The sequence below is a fragment of the Cariama cristata genome, unplaced genomic scaffold, assembly GCF_000690535.1.
Source record: "Cariama cristata isolate BGI_N322 unplaced genomic scaffold, ASM69053v1 scaffold10854, whole genome shotgun sequence".
Classification (NCBI taxonomy): Eukaryota; Metazoa; Chordata; class Aves; order Cariamiformes; family Cariamidae; genus Cariama; species Cariama cristata.
In genome coordinates, this window is record NW_009611293.1 from 1 (window position 1) to 22,852 (window position 22,852).

Below are 22,852 nucleotides of genomic sequence, written 5' to 3' on the forward strand. Positions count from 1 at the left end.
TATTTTATTGTATACAATATGTATTTTCATTTGGCGTGGTGTGTATGCTAGGCGGAAAGATCCCCCATGCACCTGGCCGAATAAAGTAATGCCTGCTCTTTAATACATGAAGTGTTGGAGAATTTTTACTGCCAGTTTTGATGACAGTATGACTGGTGACGTATGTGAAGTTCGTCCATTGTTTTGCACCTGCCACTTGCTTTAGGTTCTTGTAGTGCAACAGGCAGTGAAGAGGTGGTCCCTACTCACCTTCTCTATCACATGTGACTGTACAGACCTTTTTGTTGTACTCTTGCCGCTTAAAACGTATAAAAGGAGGAAAACATGTGGCATGATGATACAATGTCATTATTGCCAAAAATGGAAAAGGGATCTGCAAGACGTTTCTTATTCAGAAGAAATATAAATTAATACATAGAGGGTTTTTTTTTTACCACAGAAAAATTGGGGGAATGATGATAGAGTGAAAACACTGTATTTTACTTATCCTTCACAATAGTTCTCAGTTAAATGAGTTAATCTCTGTTGCTCAGTTTTATTTATGTATGTGTGGGAGGGGGGAATTAGTGCTGAACTTGAAGAAGTGAATCTTCCCTTCTGTGTAAAAGTTATTTGTGAAATCATTTCAGGATGAGCTAGAAGAAGCAATTTCTGCTCATACAGCAAGAGAACAAACAGCTGAATACTCGGATGACTTTGAGAGTGACGAAGATGGCATGTTAAACAGTGAGACAGAATTAAATACTTTTCCTCATGTTCTTCCCTTTCTTAACTCATTTCTAGATCACAGAGAATCTCTGTGAGTCAATGTGATTTAATGTTCCAAGACTTCATATTTTAGCGACTTCTAAATCACTTAGTTCTCCGCTTCCAATTTAGGAGCAGAATTCCCAATGAAATCAGTGGTGGTGCCAACCTGCTAGACAAGACACAGTCTGTGCTGTTTTCTACAGTTTTACTCCTTAGCCATATTGTTTACACCTGGATAAGACATAGCACACTACTGTAAATGAAAGTGGACATGGGCAAAGAGAAAGCCATGTTGTTGTCTTACTGTTTTCCCACTCTGGACAATCAGTGAATAGGGGCTGCAGGACACACTGCAGAGCATGCTTGCCTGGCAGTGTACGCAAACCAGGAACGGGTTTGATCTGGCTGCTTTTCGTGGGCCAGGATGCATTTGATATTTCTAATGTTTATGTTTAGTCTAACAAGATTGGCTGAATGGCTGTTCTTCCTCCTGATATGTCGCTGCATGTTAAGGGAAATACGAATCCTAAATTTCAGAACATATTTTTAAAAGGACTTCCTCTGTGTCCTGTTTTTCCTTCACATCTGAAACATCTTTTAAAAGTTCGTGAGATGCTTTGATTTCCCTTTGCTGACAAGATTTAGAAAAAAGCTCCTCCTGTGTTAAATATGTTACTCAACTGTCATGACATTCTTTTGTCATCTTCCTTGAGCATTTGAACTCTGAAATTAAGTCAATTAGAAATAACAGGCTACAGGAAGATAAAAGTATTTTTGTTAAACATGTGAACCTTAGCATTGGAGCAGATATCTCCTTTGAGTATCTTCTAGTAGATTTCAGATGAGGCAGAAGTGAAGAGCATAGAAGGGGAAGATGGATTCTGGTAACCAAACATGCCTAGCTTTATTGTTGTTGACTTGGATCCACTTCTTATGGCATTGGAGACATAGTTTTTTAGAAGGGATTTAAATTGCACGACAGATAAGAATTGACCAGTGAATAATTGAAGTATTTTCTTTGGATTGGGTGCATGGAAACAGATGACAGGAAAGGGAGTAGAATAAGAATCTAGTTTGGTGGCTTTGCAAATATCAGAGGTGCAGAAAGAGAAATGCTCAGAGACTTAAGTCAGGAGAGTGTTATATGAAAAATACTTTTAAATTATAGATGATGTAGTTTCTGTGTCCCATTTTTTTTCCACTTATCTCAAATAGAAGTTGATAATGTGCTATTTTCAGGTATTGGGGAAGAACTTAATGAAAGTAATTCAGGTGCTGAAAGCACTAAGAAATCAGTTGCTGTTGAGAATCCTCTCTCAGATGATGGTGCTTCACAAAAAGCAGCAGATTTGGAAAATGAAGCTGCTGATGACTTGACTTTATCCTTTCATGAAAAGAAGCCTCAGAAAATAATGCTTTTAGAAAGTGAAAACATACAGGATGACAGAAAAGATGGTGAAGAAGAATGTTTGGAAAGTCAAAATGAGGGTAATGACAGAAAAAGTAATGAAGAGTGTTCAGCTGCTGAAGTACCATGTGATAATAGTGAAAGTGACCACTGTAATGACTTGCCTATTCATGAACTACAGAAAAAAAGAAATCAAGAGGAAGACAAACCAATACCAAAACTATGGGTCCACAAAACAAGAAATGCTTCAGCATCAGGTGAAAAGAAAGCATTTGAATGTTGTTGCTGCTGCTTGCTTAGCTATATTACAGTATTTTAAAGTGTTGTAATTTGGGTTATTTTCTGTGTTAAATATCAGCTGCTTTGGCTTGCAGGGAATTTATTCAGTATTCTTCTAAAAATACAGGTTTTGATAACTTCTAGCTGCCAGAGGGTAAACTGAACCAGTGTGGGCCAAGTATCAGGACGTTGCTATTTGCCTTTTCCTTTCAGGAGATGAAAACCAGCTATTTGAGTGCTTAAAGTGCAGCTCTCCATCAGTGCACGTCCATGGAAGATGCGGGAGGGCTACAGAGTTGCCTGATCTGTGTATGTATAGCACATAAAACCATATTCATATAGTGTCCACCACATCCATGCCCCCTTTAATGGAAAGGTCCTTAAACAGGCATCCCTTCTCTATGACCAGTGAAGTTGGACCACACTGTTCGCAAATACAACGTTGAAGTCGTGATGCTGAGACATCATGATGCTGTAATGTAACAATGTCAGAAAATTAGCTGTCACCAAAACATATACGAATGGTAGATTTATCATCATCACAAAGTTAAAACTTCAAATGATCTTTTACTTTGAAGATACTGAGCCACTTTGGATGTATAGTTAAACACATAAAAAAATGAACTTTAATGTTTCATTATAAGAATAGCTAATTCATTTTTAATATGCAAAGCAGAACTTGGAATTCGGCTAATTGACTATATGTACTTTTACAAACTTCGTATTTTTTATCTACTTCCTAATATGAGAAGAATGTGTCCTGTTTGATGTTGAGAGAAATTTATGGCTGGTCCTTACCTGTGGTGGAAGATTACAGCTTTGGAATTGGTAGAGCACGATTAGTGATACCGGCTCGCTCTTTGATTTCCACATGAAGGCACCAAAGTGCTAGATACTTGAAGGTGCAGATGGGCACTGCAGATCTATCTCTTTCCTGGCCAGTATGCCACAGTAGTTTGAGACTGTTAGAAAAATGGTGAAGTACTCCTTTCCTTCATGTGAATCTAAGTAGTACAGTGATATTAGCATATTGTCTTCAATAGTCAACCATTGTTAATTTTCTGATATTAGATAAATTGATCTCTGTCCATCAGAGTAGGTGACTATCCAGAGACTAATCAGCTTTTTGTGCTGCTTTGATTTTTCTTGTGATTTACTGCATGGAAAAACTGTCTGTGCACTTGTAGGAATATTGTTGTTAGCTCTCTAAACTTCACACTAATTATATAATTAGACTTTACACAGCTGAGTGTGCTGCATAGGCATGGTGATTCTCCCATTTCCTGCAACAGATTTGTATGAACTAGAACTTAATAAGAAATGCTCCTGTGGCAATGTGCATACTTAGATAAGCATTTCTATGTGGATGAAAAAGACAGGTAGAAAGCCATTGTGTGGCTTGATTTTGGTGGCAGGGCAGGGGGAAGAAAACATGAAGAAGATAGGATTACTAAACAGAAGGAGGGTGAGGAGCCAGAGGATAGAAATGTGTAAGGAACAGCTGTGTGGTGGTTCTGCTGCCACAGAAAGGGGAAGGGAACTGAAGAAGCTAGAAATATACTGAGAGTCCTCCTCTTCGACTGCATTTCTCACAATGTCTCCTCTTACCCAGGGTTGTTCTGTTCTGCACCATGCAGAGAGAAGCAGTCTTGCCTTTGTATGTTAGCTAGAAGATAACTGGACAAACAGAATAGCAAAAAGGTTTTTTTACAACAGTGCTGTGTTAGATATGTGCTCTCTTCTATATTTATGTCTGTGTCTCTAATTGCAGATAAGCCCTTGAGTGTAATTTCAGTATATACAGAGAGAATGATAAATGGAAAAAATAAAGTTGTAGATTGTCTATATAGAGATTATATGAGAAGCTTTAAAACTTTAATTAAACTTTCTGGAAAAAGTGGCTGTACTTCTTTAGGTAGTTGTTTGTATATGGCCTCGCTGTGTTAAGAAAGCTGTGCTATTATTTAAATAGCTCATTTAACTGGAAATGATTAGTTGAAGATATCTTGACAAAATAGTATTCCAGACTAAAATGTCTTTAACTGGATATAACTGAAACTATAATATTTATTTTCAGCTGAGAATATCAGCATTCCTTCATTAGATAGCTGTTATAAACCGTCACCTCAACCAAGAAGTATGTTGAGAAAAAGTGGTCCTGTGGAAGATCATGAGCTTAATAGGTCAGAAGAAAAAATAGCTTCTAGAAACGGATTTTCTTCATTTTCAGCAGCATCATCCCTAACTACTCTGAATGCCCAAGCCATACCCAAGGAAAAAAGCCCTGGCCCTGAAGTAAGATGTGTTGATTTTTTACCATCTACATTGAGAACTTTAGAAACTAACTTTTATTTAGCTGATAACATTTTCTGGGAGAAAAATAGGATGAAAATGGAAGTGGGAAAAAATGTCTTTGCCAATAGCATTCTTATGATGAGGGCCCGATAAGAGAACATCATTCTTTTTCTTTCTAACTAGAAAGAGGGTTTTGTGATAGTTTGCAGCCTTATGTGCTAATTGGTTTTATTTCTCCAAATGCAAAACAAGAATTATACTTCTCGTAGAGAGTTCTGGACAAATGTTCTGTCAAAGTATTATAAAGTCAAGTTAAATTATACTGATTTCTTATGAATTACTCAATTGTTTATTTGTCACTTTCTGATCTAAGGGTCCATGGCTAGAAAGTACTTCACCACCATTTTCCATTAATTTTGCTTCCCACAACGAAAGATCTGGAGACTCCGATTTACTGATGTGTGGAGAAGCACCACCACCTGTAAAAGGTAGAACTTAGATGTGTACAACCAGATAAATGTTACCATTTATACCTTAGTAATATCTAATGGTCCAATACAAGTCTTCTTAAAATCAGTGATGTTCTTGATTTCCTTTCTACTCTCTTTCGGTATCTTTCTCATGCCCTTATGTCTCTGTTCTGGTTTTGAGAATGGCCCAGCCTCATTCTTGCAGTTATGTCCCGAGTACAGTATCATCCCAGCTATTGAGACATTTGGCCCTAGAGGCATCCAAGGAATGGAGAGGAACAGATTAAAGTCTGAGAATTTAGGTTTTGTATTTTGATTTATATCAAGTGTATGCATCATGGTCTAAGCGTCTTTGAGACATTAAACAAGTCATTTTGATTTCATTTTCTCTTTTGCAGTCAACATGATTAGGGTGAGCCTTTCACTTCTTCCTGCACCTTTTCCACAAAGTTTAATACAAACTGAGTAGAACTTTTCTATTTTTTTGGATTTGTGAAGCCCTAACAGTTCTTAGGGAATGTGCAGACCCTTTGAGAAATATGAAATCTGTGGGCTTCTCAGCAGTATCCATTGAACTTACCTTTCTTAGTCTCCTTTTTCAGACTGGTTACAAAAAATCCATGGAGCCCAGGTTGAAAAAGTGCTGGAATAGGCTATTGGACACCTTTTTTAATTTGCTAAGGGACTCATGCTGGGGGCTAATTTGCTGTGTGCAGGACTGTAACAGGAAGGTAACATAGGCTGTCAGATGCAGCAAGAAGAATGTTGTCTGTATGGCCTGTGTAATGTCTATATGCTGCTGCCTAATGAGATAAACGATAAGGCTTGGCTTGAAGAATTTAGTGCAGAAAGGTGAACAAAAGTTGAAAACACAGGCAATGTACTGAGTAGTAAATAACAAATATGCTTATATCTGTGTTTAATTTCAGTTCTTTTTTATATTTTGCTGATACCCTGGATTAGAAAATGTGTTTGGTATACCTTGATGTTTTTAAGCATTATTAAAGAAACAATGTCTAAGGAGAGTTTGTGTGGGGAAAAGGATATGAGCATTAGTGTACTGGAATGAGTAGATTCTTGAAGTGCAGGGACAGCATAAGAGGAAGAGAATGATAAAGGTGGTGGTGTCAGGACAAAGGAGGACGTAGAAACAGCAATGATACGGAGTTTTCAACAAAAGTGGAGGGAAGGGGATTGGAAAAGACTGTTTAAATATGATACTGAAGTGTGCAGGGGTAAGAATTTAGAGCAGACTGATCAAACTTGTATAGCTTGAACTGTCAAGAAAGAAACTGCAATAATACTTACAGGTTTTCTGTGGCATTTCTCAGCTAACCATGGGAAGGTTAGTATTTGGTATCAGTTTTGCAAACAGAGCCAGACTGACTTGCATGTGAAGTTCTATGAGGTTCATGCTACACAGTGCTCATAGTAAATCTGCTGTCGCCAGTGTCCTGTGCAGTAAGTACTGCAGCTTAATTACAGTTGTGCTGCAGCTTAGTTACAGTTGAACAGTTTCTGATGCCTACAGTTTATAGACAGTTGTACTATCTAGTACGTGTAAAGTAAAATATGAAAGTTTACATATCAACAGAGGATAGAAAATGGTTCATATAAATTCAGAATTCTCCTTGTCACCTCGAACTTGCCTGCATCATTGTAAATCTAGGTTAAATTTCTTAGATTGTCAACATTGATATTTCTTTCTTCGGGTAACTTGGAGTTAATGTGTCGTCCACAACTTCTATTTCTTTTAAGAATTCCATCAGAAAATTGTGCAAGACTGTAATTTGGAATTTACCGTGGCCTTTCTTGGTTTGTGTCTGAGTGATTTTACAAATTTAGATCTCTACATTAATGGTAGTTCAGATCTGATAAAAATATTTTTAAAGTATTATTAATAAACTGTTTCGTAAATGACAATTTCACCACTTAGGCATACATTTAAATTGGGGTGACATTTTGTTTAAATCCCTACTGCAGAATCTTACCATTACTTCCTTGTATGTCCCACATCCCTGAAAAACACCACACAAATGAAAGTAGTTTTTGTTACCCAAATTGTTGTACAGACTTCCTTAGTAGTTTGCTAGGTGTCAGAAGAGATCTTGCTGTGATTGCAATGGCTCTTGCTTTTGGTTTCTGCACCAGAACCATGTTTGGGTAGCAAGGCAGATGGGAAGTTTTGCCTTTGTCATGCTTTCACATTCTGTTACATTTGTTAAAACTTCAGCTGCGCCTCCATTCTTTGTTTAAATACAATACAAGTGAATACTCTTCTTATTAGTCAATATAGTTCTTAGAAGGAAGTATACAATATATTGTAATGTAAGTATACATTATATTATAATAAATTTAGTAATATGTTTCATAAGCACATGTTTTTAGTGCAGAAATAACAATACTCAGAAACAATGAAATTCTTGTTAATATGTCCTCTCAATCTTTTTTCTCCCATTAGATCAAGATCAGAAGATCAGCACCAGTGACTTGAAACTGGAGGACAATAGTAGAAAATCCCCTTCTGTGACAGAAGTAATGATGACCACAGAATATGAGAAAACAAAGAAATTAGAGAAGTCAACAGATGACAGTTCAGATGAAACGGTGAAAATAGTGGAAGGGCAAATAGTAACTGATGCAATACAGGAGGGATCAGTGAATGTTCAATCTGAGCATGGGGAGGCGAACAACACTTCAAAGGACTCTGTCAAGGTATTATTCATATCCTTTTTTTACCATTGTTTAGAACAATGTCCTAGAAATGTGGTGAAAAGTTTTGTAAAGTTACTGTTGGTACCTTAAATGCGTAGAACTGTGTTTGTAAAGCTGACACTTTATTTCTGGCTTCTAGAGCTGAGAATGTTCAATCTGAGCATGGGGAGGCGAACAACACTTCAAAGGACTCTGTCAAGGTATTATTCATATCCTTTTTTTACCATTGTTTAGAACAATGTCCTAGAAATGTGGTGAAAAGTTTTGTAAAGTTACTGTTGGTACCTTAAATGCGTAGAACTGTGTTTGTAAAGCTGACACTTTATTTCTGGCTTCTAGAGCTGAGGCTCTTACAAGTTCTGTATAGTTTTATGGAAGATGTAGGGAATACCTTTTACACAAATCATTTAAACCAGATAAAGGTATTGAAATGTGTGTTTTCCAATCTTAAGGAAATACCCTTATCCAAGTGAAAGTGTCAAATCTCTGTTGTGAGGTTAGCTGAATTGGAATGAGCAGTGTTTGTTGGCAGAGGATGAAATCCACGGTGTGACTTTTATAATGGATAAGATGCAAAGCAGTTTGTCATAAGAAAGAAAATATGTAGATATATGTAATTACTAAAGCTAAATATTAAAAATAGTTAGAAGAGGGTTGATACGATAACAGGGAAATCCACTGCCTGGCTGGGTTCTTTTTATTCCTTTGTATTTCTGAACCATAGACCATATTTTTATATAATACAAAGAAACATTTCTAGGTGCCGATCTAAAAAGATAACAAGCATTCTGAAAGTTAGTTTGTTTGATTTGTTTTTTCCTTTTTTTTTTTTACTTTCTTACCCTGTACCCTTTCTATATTAGAGTGTCTTTCTTGCGTATTTTTCTAACATCATAGAATCACAGAATATCTTGAGTTGGAAAGGACCCATAAGGACCATCGAGTCCAACTCCCGGCATCCTTGTTAGCTTGTAAAAATCTATTTCATCCTGATCTAGTTTTAAGTCCAACTCCCGGCATCCTTGTTAGCTTATAAAAATCTATTTCATCCTGATCTAGTTTTGTTGCTTGAGAGACTCTATAATTTTACTTTTCCTCTGTGTTTCTTAGAAACTAAGTGAAAAAAAGGAGAGCACTCCACAAAACCCGAAAGCTTCTTTATTTGACAGGTAAGAGAAAGATGCTATGTATCACAGTCTGCAGAATGTAAGATGCATGTAAGTGCCCCAACAATGCTGCTTCACTCTTGTTTTCTGTCAGCATTGTGTTCACTGCTGACAGCCTCTGACCATCTGTGGAAAACAGTTTAGTAGATGTGGTATGTTATTATAACCCTTGCTCAGTATTATATCAGATCAGACTCCAAGTCTTTTGCCAGTGCCTATGATGAATGTGTGCTACTGGATCCACCAATGAATCCAGTCCATGATGTCTTTGCAGGTTTTAAGCTGTTTTGTCAATGAAAGTGTAAGGAATTTGTAAACTTTTTTGGGATGGATATTTTTAGCAGTGGCTTGTTTTGGCAATAATAAAGCCCTCGGAAGAAAATGGGCTCCTTCCTCCTTTCCTTTTCCCCTATCCCCAGCCAAGTGCCTCTACAAACAGAATCACAGTAAGTTTTTGTATGCACTGAAATAAAAGGAACACTGCTTGGTATCAGCTACAATAAATGGAAAGATTGTTAATATGTTTGTGTCCTGGTATTTTTATAGGTCTCTGTCTTCTGCGCACTTAAAGAAAAAGACGAAAGCTGTTCCATCAGCTACACCTGTTTCATCTCAATATCTGGGAACATTAAAGGTGTTGGAGGATAAACACGTGCAGAAGAACAGTACAGAATTTGACAAAGCAGATAGTTTACGAGCAGCTGTCTTCCAGGTAGATCTTAAAAACAAACAAACAAAACCCAAACAAAACAACCAACAAACAAAACTATGCATATAAAGATCCTGTTATAGGAGTCAACACCTCTTATTTTCTTGAAATCAATATTTCTTAGTGTATTCCTTGCATATACTTACAGATGTAAGAATCCTTTCATTCTGTTGGCTATGCCTTTTCATCAAATTATGAACTAAAAAGCTAGATGAGAGGGACATACCATGGTTCATAATTTATTGTGTCAGACTAGTTTTAGACACATACACTATTTTCCTTTATTTCTACTTCTTCCTTAACGTAAGTAAGTGTGTAGTTTAAAGTTTCTTTTCCTGATATATTCTGTTCAGTTGGCATTCAGGAAAAGTGAAAACAAGTCTAGTATTCTCTCTAGAAGGATAATCTATGTGGATTCTGTGTAGATTTTCATAACGATTAGTTTGTGGGTTCCAACAGATTTTTGCTATTAATCTGTATGAGGAAAAACTTTCATTAACAGATGCTGTTCATATTGGTATGTGTTTTCAATACTTGTTATGGTTCTAGAACAAAAATTAGAACCTCAAATCCATGTTTATATTGTCTCCATAATTTTTAAAGGTAAAATAGGCTTCATTTAGGACACTTGTATTGCTAAGCAGCATACCAAATACATAGTTAAACCTTGAAAATGTAAGCCTGATTCTGCAAGTGGCTCATAACGCTTTATGGATGCCTGAAGTCTCACTCTTCCCAGTTGGATTTTATTCTCTTTAATTACAGGTGTTTGCAAGAGAGACAATAAATGTAAATAATATTCCTATATACCAAGTGATAAGAATCTTTATTCCATTCTTTTTCATTTTTTTAATGCTTACATTTTTTGGCAGTGTTTTTTTTTTTAAGATTTTTTTTTTTTAAAGATCCTTAAGATTTTTCATATTTTGTAGCTGTGAATTCAGAACCTTAGACTTTTTTGATCACAATGTTTCTATGATCACGGCTTAGTCTTCCACATGGGCTAGGTACTTAAGTAGCACATGGAAGAATTAAGAGTAATTTTGGTGGTCATTATGCCGCTCTAATAATACTTGATTGTTTTAACAGAACTTTTTTAGTTATACCTTAGAAAGATTTTAAAAGTATGAAAGTCTTCTAATGATTCTTACAGAATTGGTTGGAAAAGAAAAGGGTCTTTCTACTGGAATTAAAGAGAATTGAAAAGAAGAAAGCTGAAAATCTAAGGAACAGTACTGAAGAGGTTTGTTTACATTCTTGTTTAAAAAGAAGTTGACAAACTATAATTCTTTGAAGTATGCTTACATGTGCTTTCTGCCTAATTACATCACACTGCTATTCTAAGGTGTCTGGTTCTCTCTAAATAGCAGAAGGTGAGTTGAAACAGTAAATGGCATGTCCCACTTGCTATGGTTGCCGTAAAGGGTGTGTGGCTGTTGCTTCCCTATACATTTCTGTAAGGTATGTTAAAAGCATGCTTCTTAAATGGATTTTCAGGTTTGTTTACAAAGACTTTGGGATGCTCAGCCCTTCAGGCATTAAGTTTTAATTTGTCGTCTATTAGAAAATGAGTTTGTTCCTTGTCTCAAGAGATGCTTATCTACAGAGGACTGTGTTTTGAATAGTACCATACATAAATCTTAGATTTGACTTTGAAGTATTTAATATGTTTTGCTTCTAAGTATTTAACATGTATTTTGTATTATTCTACACGTATTTTGCAGGAATATTTTTGTCTCATTTGGTTAAGTTAAATTGAAAATGAGCATAGAAAAAAATACTTTATATAGTTCAAATTTAGTTTTGAGTATTACTTGGAATGTTGTCTGCAAATCAGTTTCCATTTCTTTATCGCTCCATCTAATCCTACATTTGACAATGCGTTTAAACCATACTATTTCAATTATAGTTAATTGTATTTAAATATGGACTTTTATTTTTGATCTAGGAAGAAGCTGTTAAAAGACAGGAAGCAATTGCATCTTTTGAAGCCTGGAAAAAAAAGAAAGGAAGAGAAGCAAAGAAGTTAAGTGAAAAAAAAAAGCTTGAGGAACTTAAGAAAAAGAAAGCAGCAGAACAGAATAAGGAGAAAACAGAAGCAGCACAGAAGGTGATGTGAAATATGTAAATAAATGTCTATAGGCCATGTCTACGGATATGGTTCAGGAGATTGTTGAGAATAATTTTGGTTAATCCAGCAAGAGATGGAAACAAACTAGATTCTGTTTTGTTGGAAGTATGTAATGTTTACATTTGCATATGAACAGGCATTCTTCCATATTTGGATTCTATTAACTGAACATAAAATAAACTGCATATAAATACATTGGCAATGAACTATTACTTACTGGGAAAAGTAATTTATTCTTTTTAGGTAGAATGATAAACACTTCCGAGCAGTGTTACAAACGAATATTCCAAAATTGGAATGTGTAGAAATTACAAAAAATAATAATGTGGAATAAGGAAGTGGAGTATTGACAAAAAGGTGAGGGGTAAGATTTCTAATGAATCTGTGGTTTTCTTTAGGCGTTCGAAAAATGGAAAGAAAGAAAAGTGGAATATTTAAGAGAGCAAAGCAGAAAGGAAAAACGGTCTGAAAGAATTAGGAAGAAGAAAGAAGAGGAACTGGTTGCAGAGAAGAAGAGAGACAGTGTGTCAGCAGTTGAAAGATGGTACTACTTCACTGGGTTTTGGAATATCATAGTTTCCCAAATCTTTGCTTATAAATGCAATAGGTCTTCTGTGAGTGCTTGATGTGCTTTTAATTAGGAGACAGTGGCATGCTTGGGATCAGAGTCTTCAGTCCCAATGGAGAACAAGTATAACAATGAGAACAATCTGTACAGCTTCTTTCAGTTTAGTAACTTAAATGCTTTCCTCCTCAAAAGGCTACTGACTAAGCCCAGGCAGAGAGACTGCAACTGAGAAGTAACATTCATTGAGTAGTATAATATCATATGTTATTCATCTCAAGTTTCATTACTAAGCCGTAGGAAGGAAGGTAAATTTATCTTAAAGTTTTATGGAATACAGTGTATGAATGTAGATGTAATAGGAAGCAAATGAGATGTGTCTGCTGGCGAAATTCTTTGTTAGTTTTGCAAGCCAAGAGTTTTCACAGACGGTGTGCAAGTTACTATTACCCACAGAAGTTCTGAATCTAATTTTTTATATGATACCAAATAAGGGAGAAAGTAGTACAGAAAAGGTGATGCCATAATAGGTAGAATAGTAGAGTCATTTATACCTTGGTGATATAATATATAAAGATGGACTCTAAAGATTTTAAATATATATTCTCAGTCTTTTATTAAATGCATAAAATATCTTTTTTGACTTAATTTAGTTAATCGGTTACAGATGCAGTATTTAGTCTGTTACATGATGATCTCCTGTTCTTCCCTGTCACTATACAGGAATAAAAAAAAGGAAGGATATATAAACCAGAAGAAAGCAGAAAAAATCCTAGAGAGAAGAAAGCAAGAAATACAACAAGCAAAGAAGGAAGAAAAAAATAAAAAGGCTATGGAAGAATACGAAAGATGGCTGGTATATTTTTTTTTTTCACTTTGTTGAAACCAAGAAGATTAATGTATTAATGAGCATGAACACTCTTGTATTGTAATACTCATGGTTTTCACGCTGTTATGGGAGAGGCCAGATGATGGCAGCATTACATAGCTAATCCCCCAAAATTCTTGAGCAAAATGATGATAAAATATGGTGGGCTTGATATTTGACATACATGGAAAATATATTTTCCCTATCTACATGTCATACAGTTTTGAATTTTATAGTTAGTCTTCATTATTTGACATCCCATGGAAGGAGCAACCGTCCTGAAGGGCCAGCTCACAAAAGCACAAAACCTGCAAAGCCAAGCAGCATCACCAGCTGCAATAGTGAGTGCATATACATTCAAGGAAGCATTAAAGTGGTGACTTGTATACCTTAAAATTGATAAAAGCACTTGTAATGAGGTTTGAGAATATTTCCATTTACTAGAAAGGGTGGAACCCTGATATGCCCAATTATGTTTTTCCTACAACAGTGTACTTTAGTCACAGTTGTTAAGCAGTAAACTAATCTAGTACTCTAGGCCCAGCAATAAGGCTTTTTTTTTTCTTTGCTACAGAAAGACAAACTGCAAGAGATCACTAATATTCTTAGCATATATTGTTTTCTTAAAGACTCGTGACTTGCTAGTTGAAGAAAAACATGCGTTTTTCATCCTCACCCTGTAACACGGTCATTCATCGTACTGACTTTCAAGATTGTCTTAATTTAAGAGTGTTTCTTCTGTTATCTTTCTTCCTTGTGATTTCTGGCATGTGTCCTGTTACATATGGTCTCTGTTGCCATTTATAAGAATGGGATCTTGCAACTCAGCTGGCTTAAGGTCCTTGCAGGGATGCATTTTTACTGTCAATAGCTTAAAAAATCTTTTCCAGAGTCTCAAGTGGGCTTTCTGTTTGTTTTTTTTTTTTTAGGGGAGGGTATTAGGTGAGAACTGAGGCAGGCAGATGTACAGGTGTAGGACAGACTTTAAAAGGACAATCTTCCTTCACTTGGCTAACTCAGAAATACGCAGTTATGTAAAACACCAAGAGCCTGAGTGTTTTCCCTTCTCTCTGTTTTCAAACCTTTTTAGTCTTAGGTTTAAGTCTTTTAAGATCTTCTTTGACCTGGTCCCTGTTGGAATACCTCTGGTTTCTGTAAGCATTGGTAAGAAGTGTTTTCTCTGGTCCCCTTTGTCAAGTGATTTCCAGCTCAGTTTTGTCAAATGATTAATGTCCGATCTTAGATTATTTCTTGCTTAGTCAATATTCCTGGTTCCCAAGGAACGAAGTACTGTGCTTTGAGTAGTAGCTAATGCTCTGTCTGGTTATGCTGCACTTACTGAGACTATCCTCAATTAGTGTAGTTTTACCAAAGCATGAATGGTACCTATCATTGTACATTTGGCTTCCTTGCTATCTTGGACTCAGTATGAAGGTAAAAAAGTTATCCCTTTTTTGGGGAATGAAATATGCTGCCTAGCACAGGCTCCCCTGTTCAAATTGTGTGTAAATTCCTGAGGTCATCACTTCACTTCACTGGGATTATTAATATCAGTTTTATTAGTTGGAGGAATGACCAGATCTAAATGGATGGACATGTGCTGACATGAGAGGAGCAGTGTGAAAAATAAGCAAGTGTTGGAAGACGCCATAGGTACTGAATTGATTGGCAGAGGTACCTCTAAAATGACCTCATTTTCAGTGTCTATGTGCAAGTGTTGACTGATGTGTCTCATGCCCAGTCTTCACAATTTTACTTTCAGAAATTGTGCTGGTTTTTGCAGGTAACAGACCTTTATTTGAGAAAGCCTGTCAGGCAATGGCTTTGTCATCATGTTTGGCCAGAATATTATCTCACTTTGTGTAGTAATAAAGAAAATACACACCTTTGTTGAAGTGCAGGAGAGAAATGTCTGTAAAGTTGTCCATGTATTATCAAGGGAACTAAGATGATATCTGCCTACAGGTACATAAACAGGCATCAAATCTGAGAGGGCAGAATTGTGGAAACCTTTTAAGTGTATTGTTTCAGTAAGAGCATTTTTTTTGGAAGGGAAATAAAATAGGAGTAGTATAGTGGGAAGTATTCTGATGTTTTCATTAACATTCAACAGAAATAAATGTGTAAATTCATCCTCAGCTTTCCTGAATCAGGTGTTGACCATAATGCATGGGTAAAACAGACATAAAAATCTCCTTGGAGTTCTTCTAAAATACAAGAAACATTCTGCTTTTATGTTAATGGAAATTCTGTTACTTATACTTTTAGAGGCCATTGTGTGAATGTTTGATAACATAAGTGCATAGAAAAGATTACTTTTTAAGCATGAAAATAAATGCCCTGAAAAAGGCTATTAACTCTTGTAAAATACTTACATAAAAAGGATAATCTTAAGCTGAGATACTTTAGTATTGCTGAGGAAATTTAAGCTTCTGATTTCTTTGTTTCTTTCATAGTATTTGCCTCTTGCTACTCACCAAGTATTCTTCAAGCAAGTCTAGATGTTTTGCTTAATAAATGACCATTTTTTTACTTAATACCAGTGTCTGACACTTGTCATTGACATGCACCTATTCTGAGGAGTATAACGTGGAGAAGAATCATGTAGAAAATTCATAATGACAGATCAGTTTAGTTTCAATTGTTTTTGAGATAGTAATCTTGATACCTGTTTTCTGTAGAGAAAAGCGAGTGTCCTAGATGTGTTATGTTCTCCATTTTAGGCGGTAAACATTAACCTAACATGAGTTGATGTGTCTTTCAATGTCAAATACAGATCCAGATTCTAAGATTTGTAGAATATGATTAAATTTTTTGTAAAAGCAAATTGGCTGGATATGTGCAAATACTCCAGAACAGGAACATGAGTCATATATGTGTTCCCTTACAGAGCACATTCTTCCCAAGCTCATCTGTACTGCTTGCACATAGCTTGTCGTCTTTTTTTGAAAAATATCACCGATAATGCAGACTTCTTTCCCCTTAGGGTACTAAACAGTTTGCTTTAAGAATTCCTGAAAAAAAAAATCTCAAACTTTTTCTAAAGACCCAAAGCCAGTAGTTGTGCTCATCCAAGGAAGGTCTCTGTGAAGGGAGAAAGAAGGCAAAAGTGTAGGATGACAGAGAAGAGTCAGAATCTTACAGTGCTACAAGCCCAGTTTGTCTCAATTACTCCATATAATCCAGAAAGATACAGTGTGGACGGAGACATAATATTTTTTATTAGACTAACTGTGATGAACTGTTTTATCGCTTGTTTTAGTAAAGGACATTACTTCTCCATGCAAACCTTGCCTTGCTTTTAATCAGCTTTACTAGTACCAACATGAAATAATTGTGTGTTTATGTAGCCAGAGCAGGCATTCCTAACTGAATTAGACCTTCAGATTTATATTAACAAAGACCTAAAGGACACAGATTAAAATCATATTGATAGGGTTGATGTTTCAGCGCACATTATACTTTTAAAAATTTTTATACATATCACATGTATAACTAGCATTGGTACAGTCTGACTGCTGCACACTTGTAAAACAAGAGAAAGCTTCCACTCAAGCTGTCTTTTTTTACAGTAACGCTTCTACCCCCATTTACCAGTCTACTCTCTTAGACACAGTTACCTCACTATTTCTATTCTTGCTTATGAATAAGATGCAAACACTGCTAGGATCTTGGGAATTTGAAGGATATACAGTGTCCCTCAGAGGGATAGGATCATGGGTTGTGTGAGAGTGCCAGTTACCTTACAGCTGTCTTCAAGGAGCAATACTTCCACTGCAATGCAGTTAATGTGAAAATAAGAAACTTTTTATGGTGCTTCAAAATACTGGCTGATAGGCTGCAAAAGAGGAAAGGACCAAGGTTGGATTTGGCACAATTGATGATGGTTTTAAGCCTGCATATCCACATTTCATCTTTGCTGCCAATGACATGTATGGCAGTTGTTGGTCTGAGGAATGAATGCACAGTTCATGTTCCAGAAAGCCACCTGCTCAAGGACCTTTTATCCACCTGTCAGGTGGAGCACTGTACGTTACGCTCTGGTCTGTAATGTCAACCTTGGTTCCACCAAGAGGTAAACTACTTTAAGTCAGTAAGGGGTGTGCTCAAGCATGCACCACAAACCTGCAAGTATGATACAGGGAAAATTTGCACCTATAAAGAATGCTCCAGTGTACTAAATTGCTAGTGCAGATCCACCCGTAGATGCTGGTCCTCACAATGGTGAAATGACAGTCATCTTTGTAGAGAGGAATGCTTATTTTATATAGAATAGAACAATATAAAAATTCAAAAATAATTATAAATAATTGCAAATTATTTTTTCAATTATAGGTCTCTTGAAAATCAATAATCAGGCACAAAAAGAATATTCCAAGTATCTTGCTTATCCTTCATCATCCTAATTGCCCATTGCTGTTTGAAACAATAAAAAAAATCACAACCTTGCAGTGTTTATAATATGAGTTAGATATTTGCTTATAATTAAATTGTTTAATTCCCAGTTTATTCTAGTACATGGCAAGTGAGATTTAATGAGTACAGAAAGTTACGAAGTTGCATCAATAGTCTCATGTAATGAGAACAACATATTTAGCATTGTGATTTAGGTATCCTCTTAAAGAAAATAAGTAATTAAGATGACACTTACAAGACAAATACAGTACGTAATCCACTAGGCCTTCTGTTGGGCTTTTTGCTTAGATAGTGCACAAAACCAGCCCATCCTTGAGACAGTCACCTTAATTGTAAATGACATCAAATGTGCAGCCTCTTATGTTGCATTGTGCAATGTGTGTGACTGAATCCCTAAAAGGGATACGCTGAGCTCCAAAAGGCACATCTCCATTGCATGTTAACTCTTCATTTTACGCAAGAAAGGTATAAAAATAATTGTAACTTTTCTGTTGGTGTTGGTTTTTTGTGGGTTTTTTTTTGTTTGGGGTTTTTTTTTGGTTTTTTTTGACGCATCTTTTTATTCTCAGGTAAAGAAAGAGAGGAGAGAGCAGCTTGAGAAGAAGCAAAAGAAGTTGCAGGCTGTCCATGGGGATGAAGTGCTTTCTCCCTGGAGTCCACCTGGCAAAGTCACATATTCAAGGACTTACTGAGCAGTCTATTGCCTTCTATGAGAAAAGATCCACGAAGTTCTGACAATGGCTAGTCATTATTTCAGTAACAACTGATTTTCACAGAATCCATCGTAGATGTTGGATCCTTTCTTTTTGGTTTATTTGTTCTCTGCAGTTTAAATAGGTCAGTTGTCCCTGTCCATTGCTTTAGAAAATCTATGCATTTGTAACCTATACAAAGCAAGGGCTCATTATAATGACTCCTGATTTTCAAGGGCAAATTATGTTTTTTTGGCTTCCCAAGAATCTCTGAAAACAGAGGCTATGTCCAAATAATATCGGGACAATGATAGGTGGAAACAACAGGATTAATAGCCTAAGGGTTAATGTAGCAAGTGCACGTTAAGTGTTTCAGAAAGCCTGTCTACTGCTTCGCAAGTCAAATATCCTTTATGCTATTCCCTTTATGATTCACTTTCAACTTTTCTCATGCAGATATTTGTTTTAAGTGATCATGTGCACTGGCTAAAACAGTCATGAGAAAGAGCAGGCAGAGTTTTACCTGTATATGCAATCCTTGCTATCAGTCTGTGAGCTCCATGTAGAAGTAAAACTATAAAATGGGCATGGATGCAAAACATCAGTTGCTAAGAAAATTTAACTGACAAGACTGTACTACTTAAGATTGCTGCCACAAGGGAGGGAAATGAAGTCTGCCAGCCTGCAGCCCAGGCATTGGATGCCACCAGGCCCGGGTTCCAGCTACCATTCTCTTCACACCCTTGCCATCAGGTTTGTACGAAGGTGTGCGAAGGGGCCGTCCCACAGAACTGTGGTGTCATCCCAAGCTCGTGCACTGTCTCTGCACTGATGGGGTAAAACAAAGCAAGGACAAGACCAGTCAATGGGGTTTTGTTTCACTCTTTATTATAGGCTGAATGTCTCTTTTCTGACCTGCCAAGGTTTAGGAAAATGCCTCTGAACAAGCTTCTCCCCACATGTGCCAGAAGAGGATTTACCGTGGGCAGGATGTATTATAGTCATGGCTGGCAGGGCTCTGTTTTCATCAATTTAAACATTTATTCGTTAAAAAAATGGATTATCTGTTGCCACAGTAAAACATTCCATGGGCAATAAGTGAGTCTTACTCATCTTTAGCAAAATGGGCAGCTAAGAATTAGCACACACGTCTTCGTTGCTCTTGTCTGAGGCCTAGATTGCCCTTCAGTACTATTAAGAACATTCAAGGGAAAAAGCAAGGATTGTTGTTATGGCCACACTTAAAATCTCAGCAGCTCAAGGACAGATCCATCCTACCTTATGAATCCTGAACTCCAGATCTGTACCACAAAGCAAGATTTTCAGACGTTAAGCGTCTGAACTTGCCAGAGATTTCACTTGTATTCATGTCCAGCCATACCTGGAATAAATTAGAGCACTTACTGTTCATGGATAGTGTGACAGATTTGATGCACAAGTTAATTATTAAAGAGGTCCTCCCAATGTCCCATGGGAACAGGTTATAGTTGTTATTCCCCATGTTAGACAAATGTAGTTTCCCAACCCCAAGTCATGACCAAATCAGAGGTCAGAAAACACAACTTCTTAATTCCCAGATCTGCATTGTCTCCTGCAGATGTTGCTGTTATTCTTACAAAGTTTTAACTGTTCAAAAATCATCATAAAGGCTTCGGGTTCTGCCAGATTAATTTACTGTGTCATTCCCCCCACCCATCACACATAATCTTTGGTTGTTAAGGAGAATGGGAACTTGTATTTCAGATATTTATACTGTGAGGTATTGAAAAGCTACACAGAGGCATTGAACAAAGCTCAGCAACCACCCCAGTGTGACCTGAAAGATGCTTTAAGCCCCGAATTCTGGAAGTGTTGTCAGGAGCCACCTCTAGGAGAAAATTCAGTGCCTGAACATTAGCACTTAGTGTGCTGCAGATTCATCAGACCAGCCAAGGTGACACTACCATGCTCTAGTATGGCTCACAAGATCGGTTCATGGAAATTTCCATAGAACATGATGCTGGAGACAAACCTGAAACAGGGCAAGTAGAGAAAAACCAAAAATGTTTATTTGAATGGACTGTGACCAGTGTGGCTGGCAAGACAGAGATACACTGAGACTTGAAGGGAAAGCCAAGAAATAGAAAGTGTCTCAACGTAACCAGAGCAGACTTGAACCATACAAGTATGTGTTTGAGTAAAGTATGTATTAAAATTTTTTGGGGAAACAGGCAACCAGCTGCAGACCAAGAATCATAGGCTGCATTCCCCCCCACACCTAAACACACAAGAACATACTGCCTTTTAAAGATAGCGATTCATGAAGCCGACAAGCACGATCTCCTACCTCACTTCTTGTAGCATGGATGTCAGGGTACCTCCTGTGACCAGCACCCGACCTGCCTCCAAAGCTGCACATGCATCATGAGCAAAGGCTCTAGCAAAAAAGATACATTTTCACATTTTCTGTAAGGTTTAAGTTCCAGATGAAGGAGAAACTTTTGGCCACCTGCTTTTGCAGTTGGGGCTGCTGGATGCCCTGCCACCATTGTGCCACCAGCCTTGATCCTGCTGCCCACACTGCCCCACGCCCACCCTCCATAGTGTTTTCCTTTTTCCACTAGGCTACTGGCATTTTGTACCGGGCATAACATCACTGCACCAGCTCAAAAACAGCACGCACGTTGCCTGCTGGCAAGCTGTGAAAGCATTTGTTACACATTTATAACTAGCCCCTGCTGCCTTAATGAACCAACAGCGTGGAGCTGCTGGTGCAGCACTCCTTCGGTGATGGAAATGGAGCAAACAAGATGGCAGGAGAGAGAAGCGGCTTGAGGCTTGGTAGAGCCTGCTGCAAGCAGAGAGGCTTTCTACTGGTAAGCATTGCTTCTGCTTAGTTACATTTTTTTCCTGATTCTCACCAGAAGCGTTTGAGTATTTCTTGCACCCACTGACTCCAACAAAACAGGTTTTTTTGTTGGGCTCCAAACTTTTTGAATGCAATGGAAAAAAAATCGCAATAAACTACACTACACTTTATTACATTTCTGATATAGTATTCAGGCTTTCATTCTCTCCTGGGAGCCAGACCCCTTGTAAATATGATTATGGTAAATAATTCACTTGTATTGCATGTGGTCCATTACACAAAATCTTACGTGACTGGAGACCCAGGCTGACTGGGCAGACAGGGTCGGTAGCTTTCCCAGGCGACTGCTTGAACAGAGCTAAGGGCTACTGCCGGCTGGTGCTCAGCCAGTGAGGAACAAAGCACTTTGGGCAGCTCAGTAAACACAAATCCTGTATTCAATTATGGATGGGGAATGTCTGTTTTGACTGAAACTCTCAAAATAACTTAGCTTGCTTCTAAGAGGAAAAGCTTTGGAAATGTGTATTTCTGATTTTTTTTTATTTCTATACAACCTAGAATAAATGCTGTGGCCCTCCCTTCGCTGCCCATGTAAACCTGATTTTTAGCTGAGATTCACTTTGCCAGCTAATGAGGGAGGCTGCATTAAGTGGCAGTAGCAAGGATGGGCCACAGATGACCCATTACCATCCCCCTGGAGAGCAGCCAAGAGGGAAGCCATTCAGCTGTGCCTGTACCCGGGATGTGGAGAATCACTCTTTGCCCTGAAGGTCTCCTTACACCAGCGTGATACCACAGGGACCCCCTGCTTACTCATGTTGAGCACTTGGGCTTGACAGATGTAACACGCAAAGCAGTTAGCATCGATGCTTTACTAAACAAGTGTTGATACAGCTAGACATTGGAAGCCTAAAGTCCCTTGAACACAGCTGCACATGTGTATTTGCTAATGAGCCTGTGTAGGGCACCAGGAACTGCTTTTTTTTCTTCATTCATGCTGTATATTGATTCATTGGAAAAATAGCTGTTGCTGTAGCCTTGTAGCAAAGAAACTTGCTGAAAACAGTAGGGAAACTAGAGACTAATCTTTTATTACTATACTGAAAATATTCTAGATGTGTGTCCAAAACACTGCCTCCTGTATCTAACAGGGTTGTGGTATAGTATAACTCACCTCTTGTATTAATGTGGCCTCTATAGTACACTTACTAAAATGCTGGGAAACACAAAGTTGGTTGAAACTGCTTCTCTAAGTGGGGGTGGGGGGTGTCACCCAAGCCTATATGTGACTTACAATGCAGCATTTAGAAAGTCTAAAGCTGATTTCAGTGCTGAGAAGGCCTGGTGAAAGAGTCAGCATGCTGATGTTCAGCATCACCCTGGGAATCCCTCTGGCCAAGCTTAAAGGTGCTCTGCCAGCTGCCTGGTTCTCTGTGGGACCCTTGCATCCTGGCAACAGCACAAATAGATAAGTGAGACTACCCAGACATGCTTCATAGGGTCATTTGCATTCATTAGTAGCTGGAGGATTCACACATGT

General features: G+C 37.5%; 1 protein-coding gene across 1 annotated transcript; it reads left to right on the plus strand.

The window, feature by feature from the left end:
* Positions 1-629: 629 nt before the first annotated feature.
* On the plus strand, positions 630-18,464 carry MAP9 (microtubule-associated protein 9; the record flags this gene model as incomplete). The annotated part of the gene is made up of 11 exons (XM_009698193.1): positions 630-726; positions 1,990-2,238; positions 4,515-4,732; positions 5,106-5,220; positions 7,664-7,917; positions 9,655-9,795; positions 10,946-11,035; positions 11,741-11,902; positions 12,322-12,467; positions 13,212-13,344; positions 18,342-18,464. Coding segments are annotated over 11 exons (1,728 nt in total), but the record flags the coding sequence as incomplete, so codon positions are not given.
* Between the last annotated feature and the right edge of the window lie 4,388 nt (positions 18,465-22,852).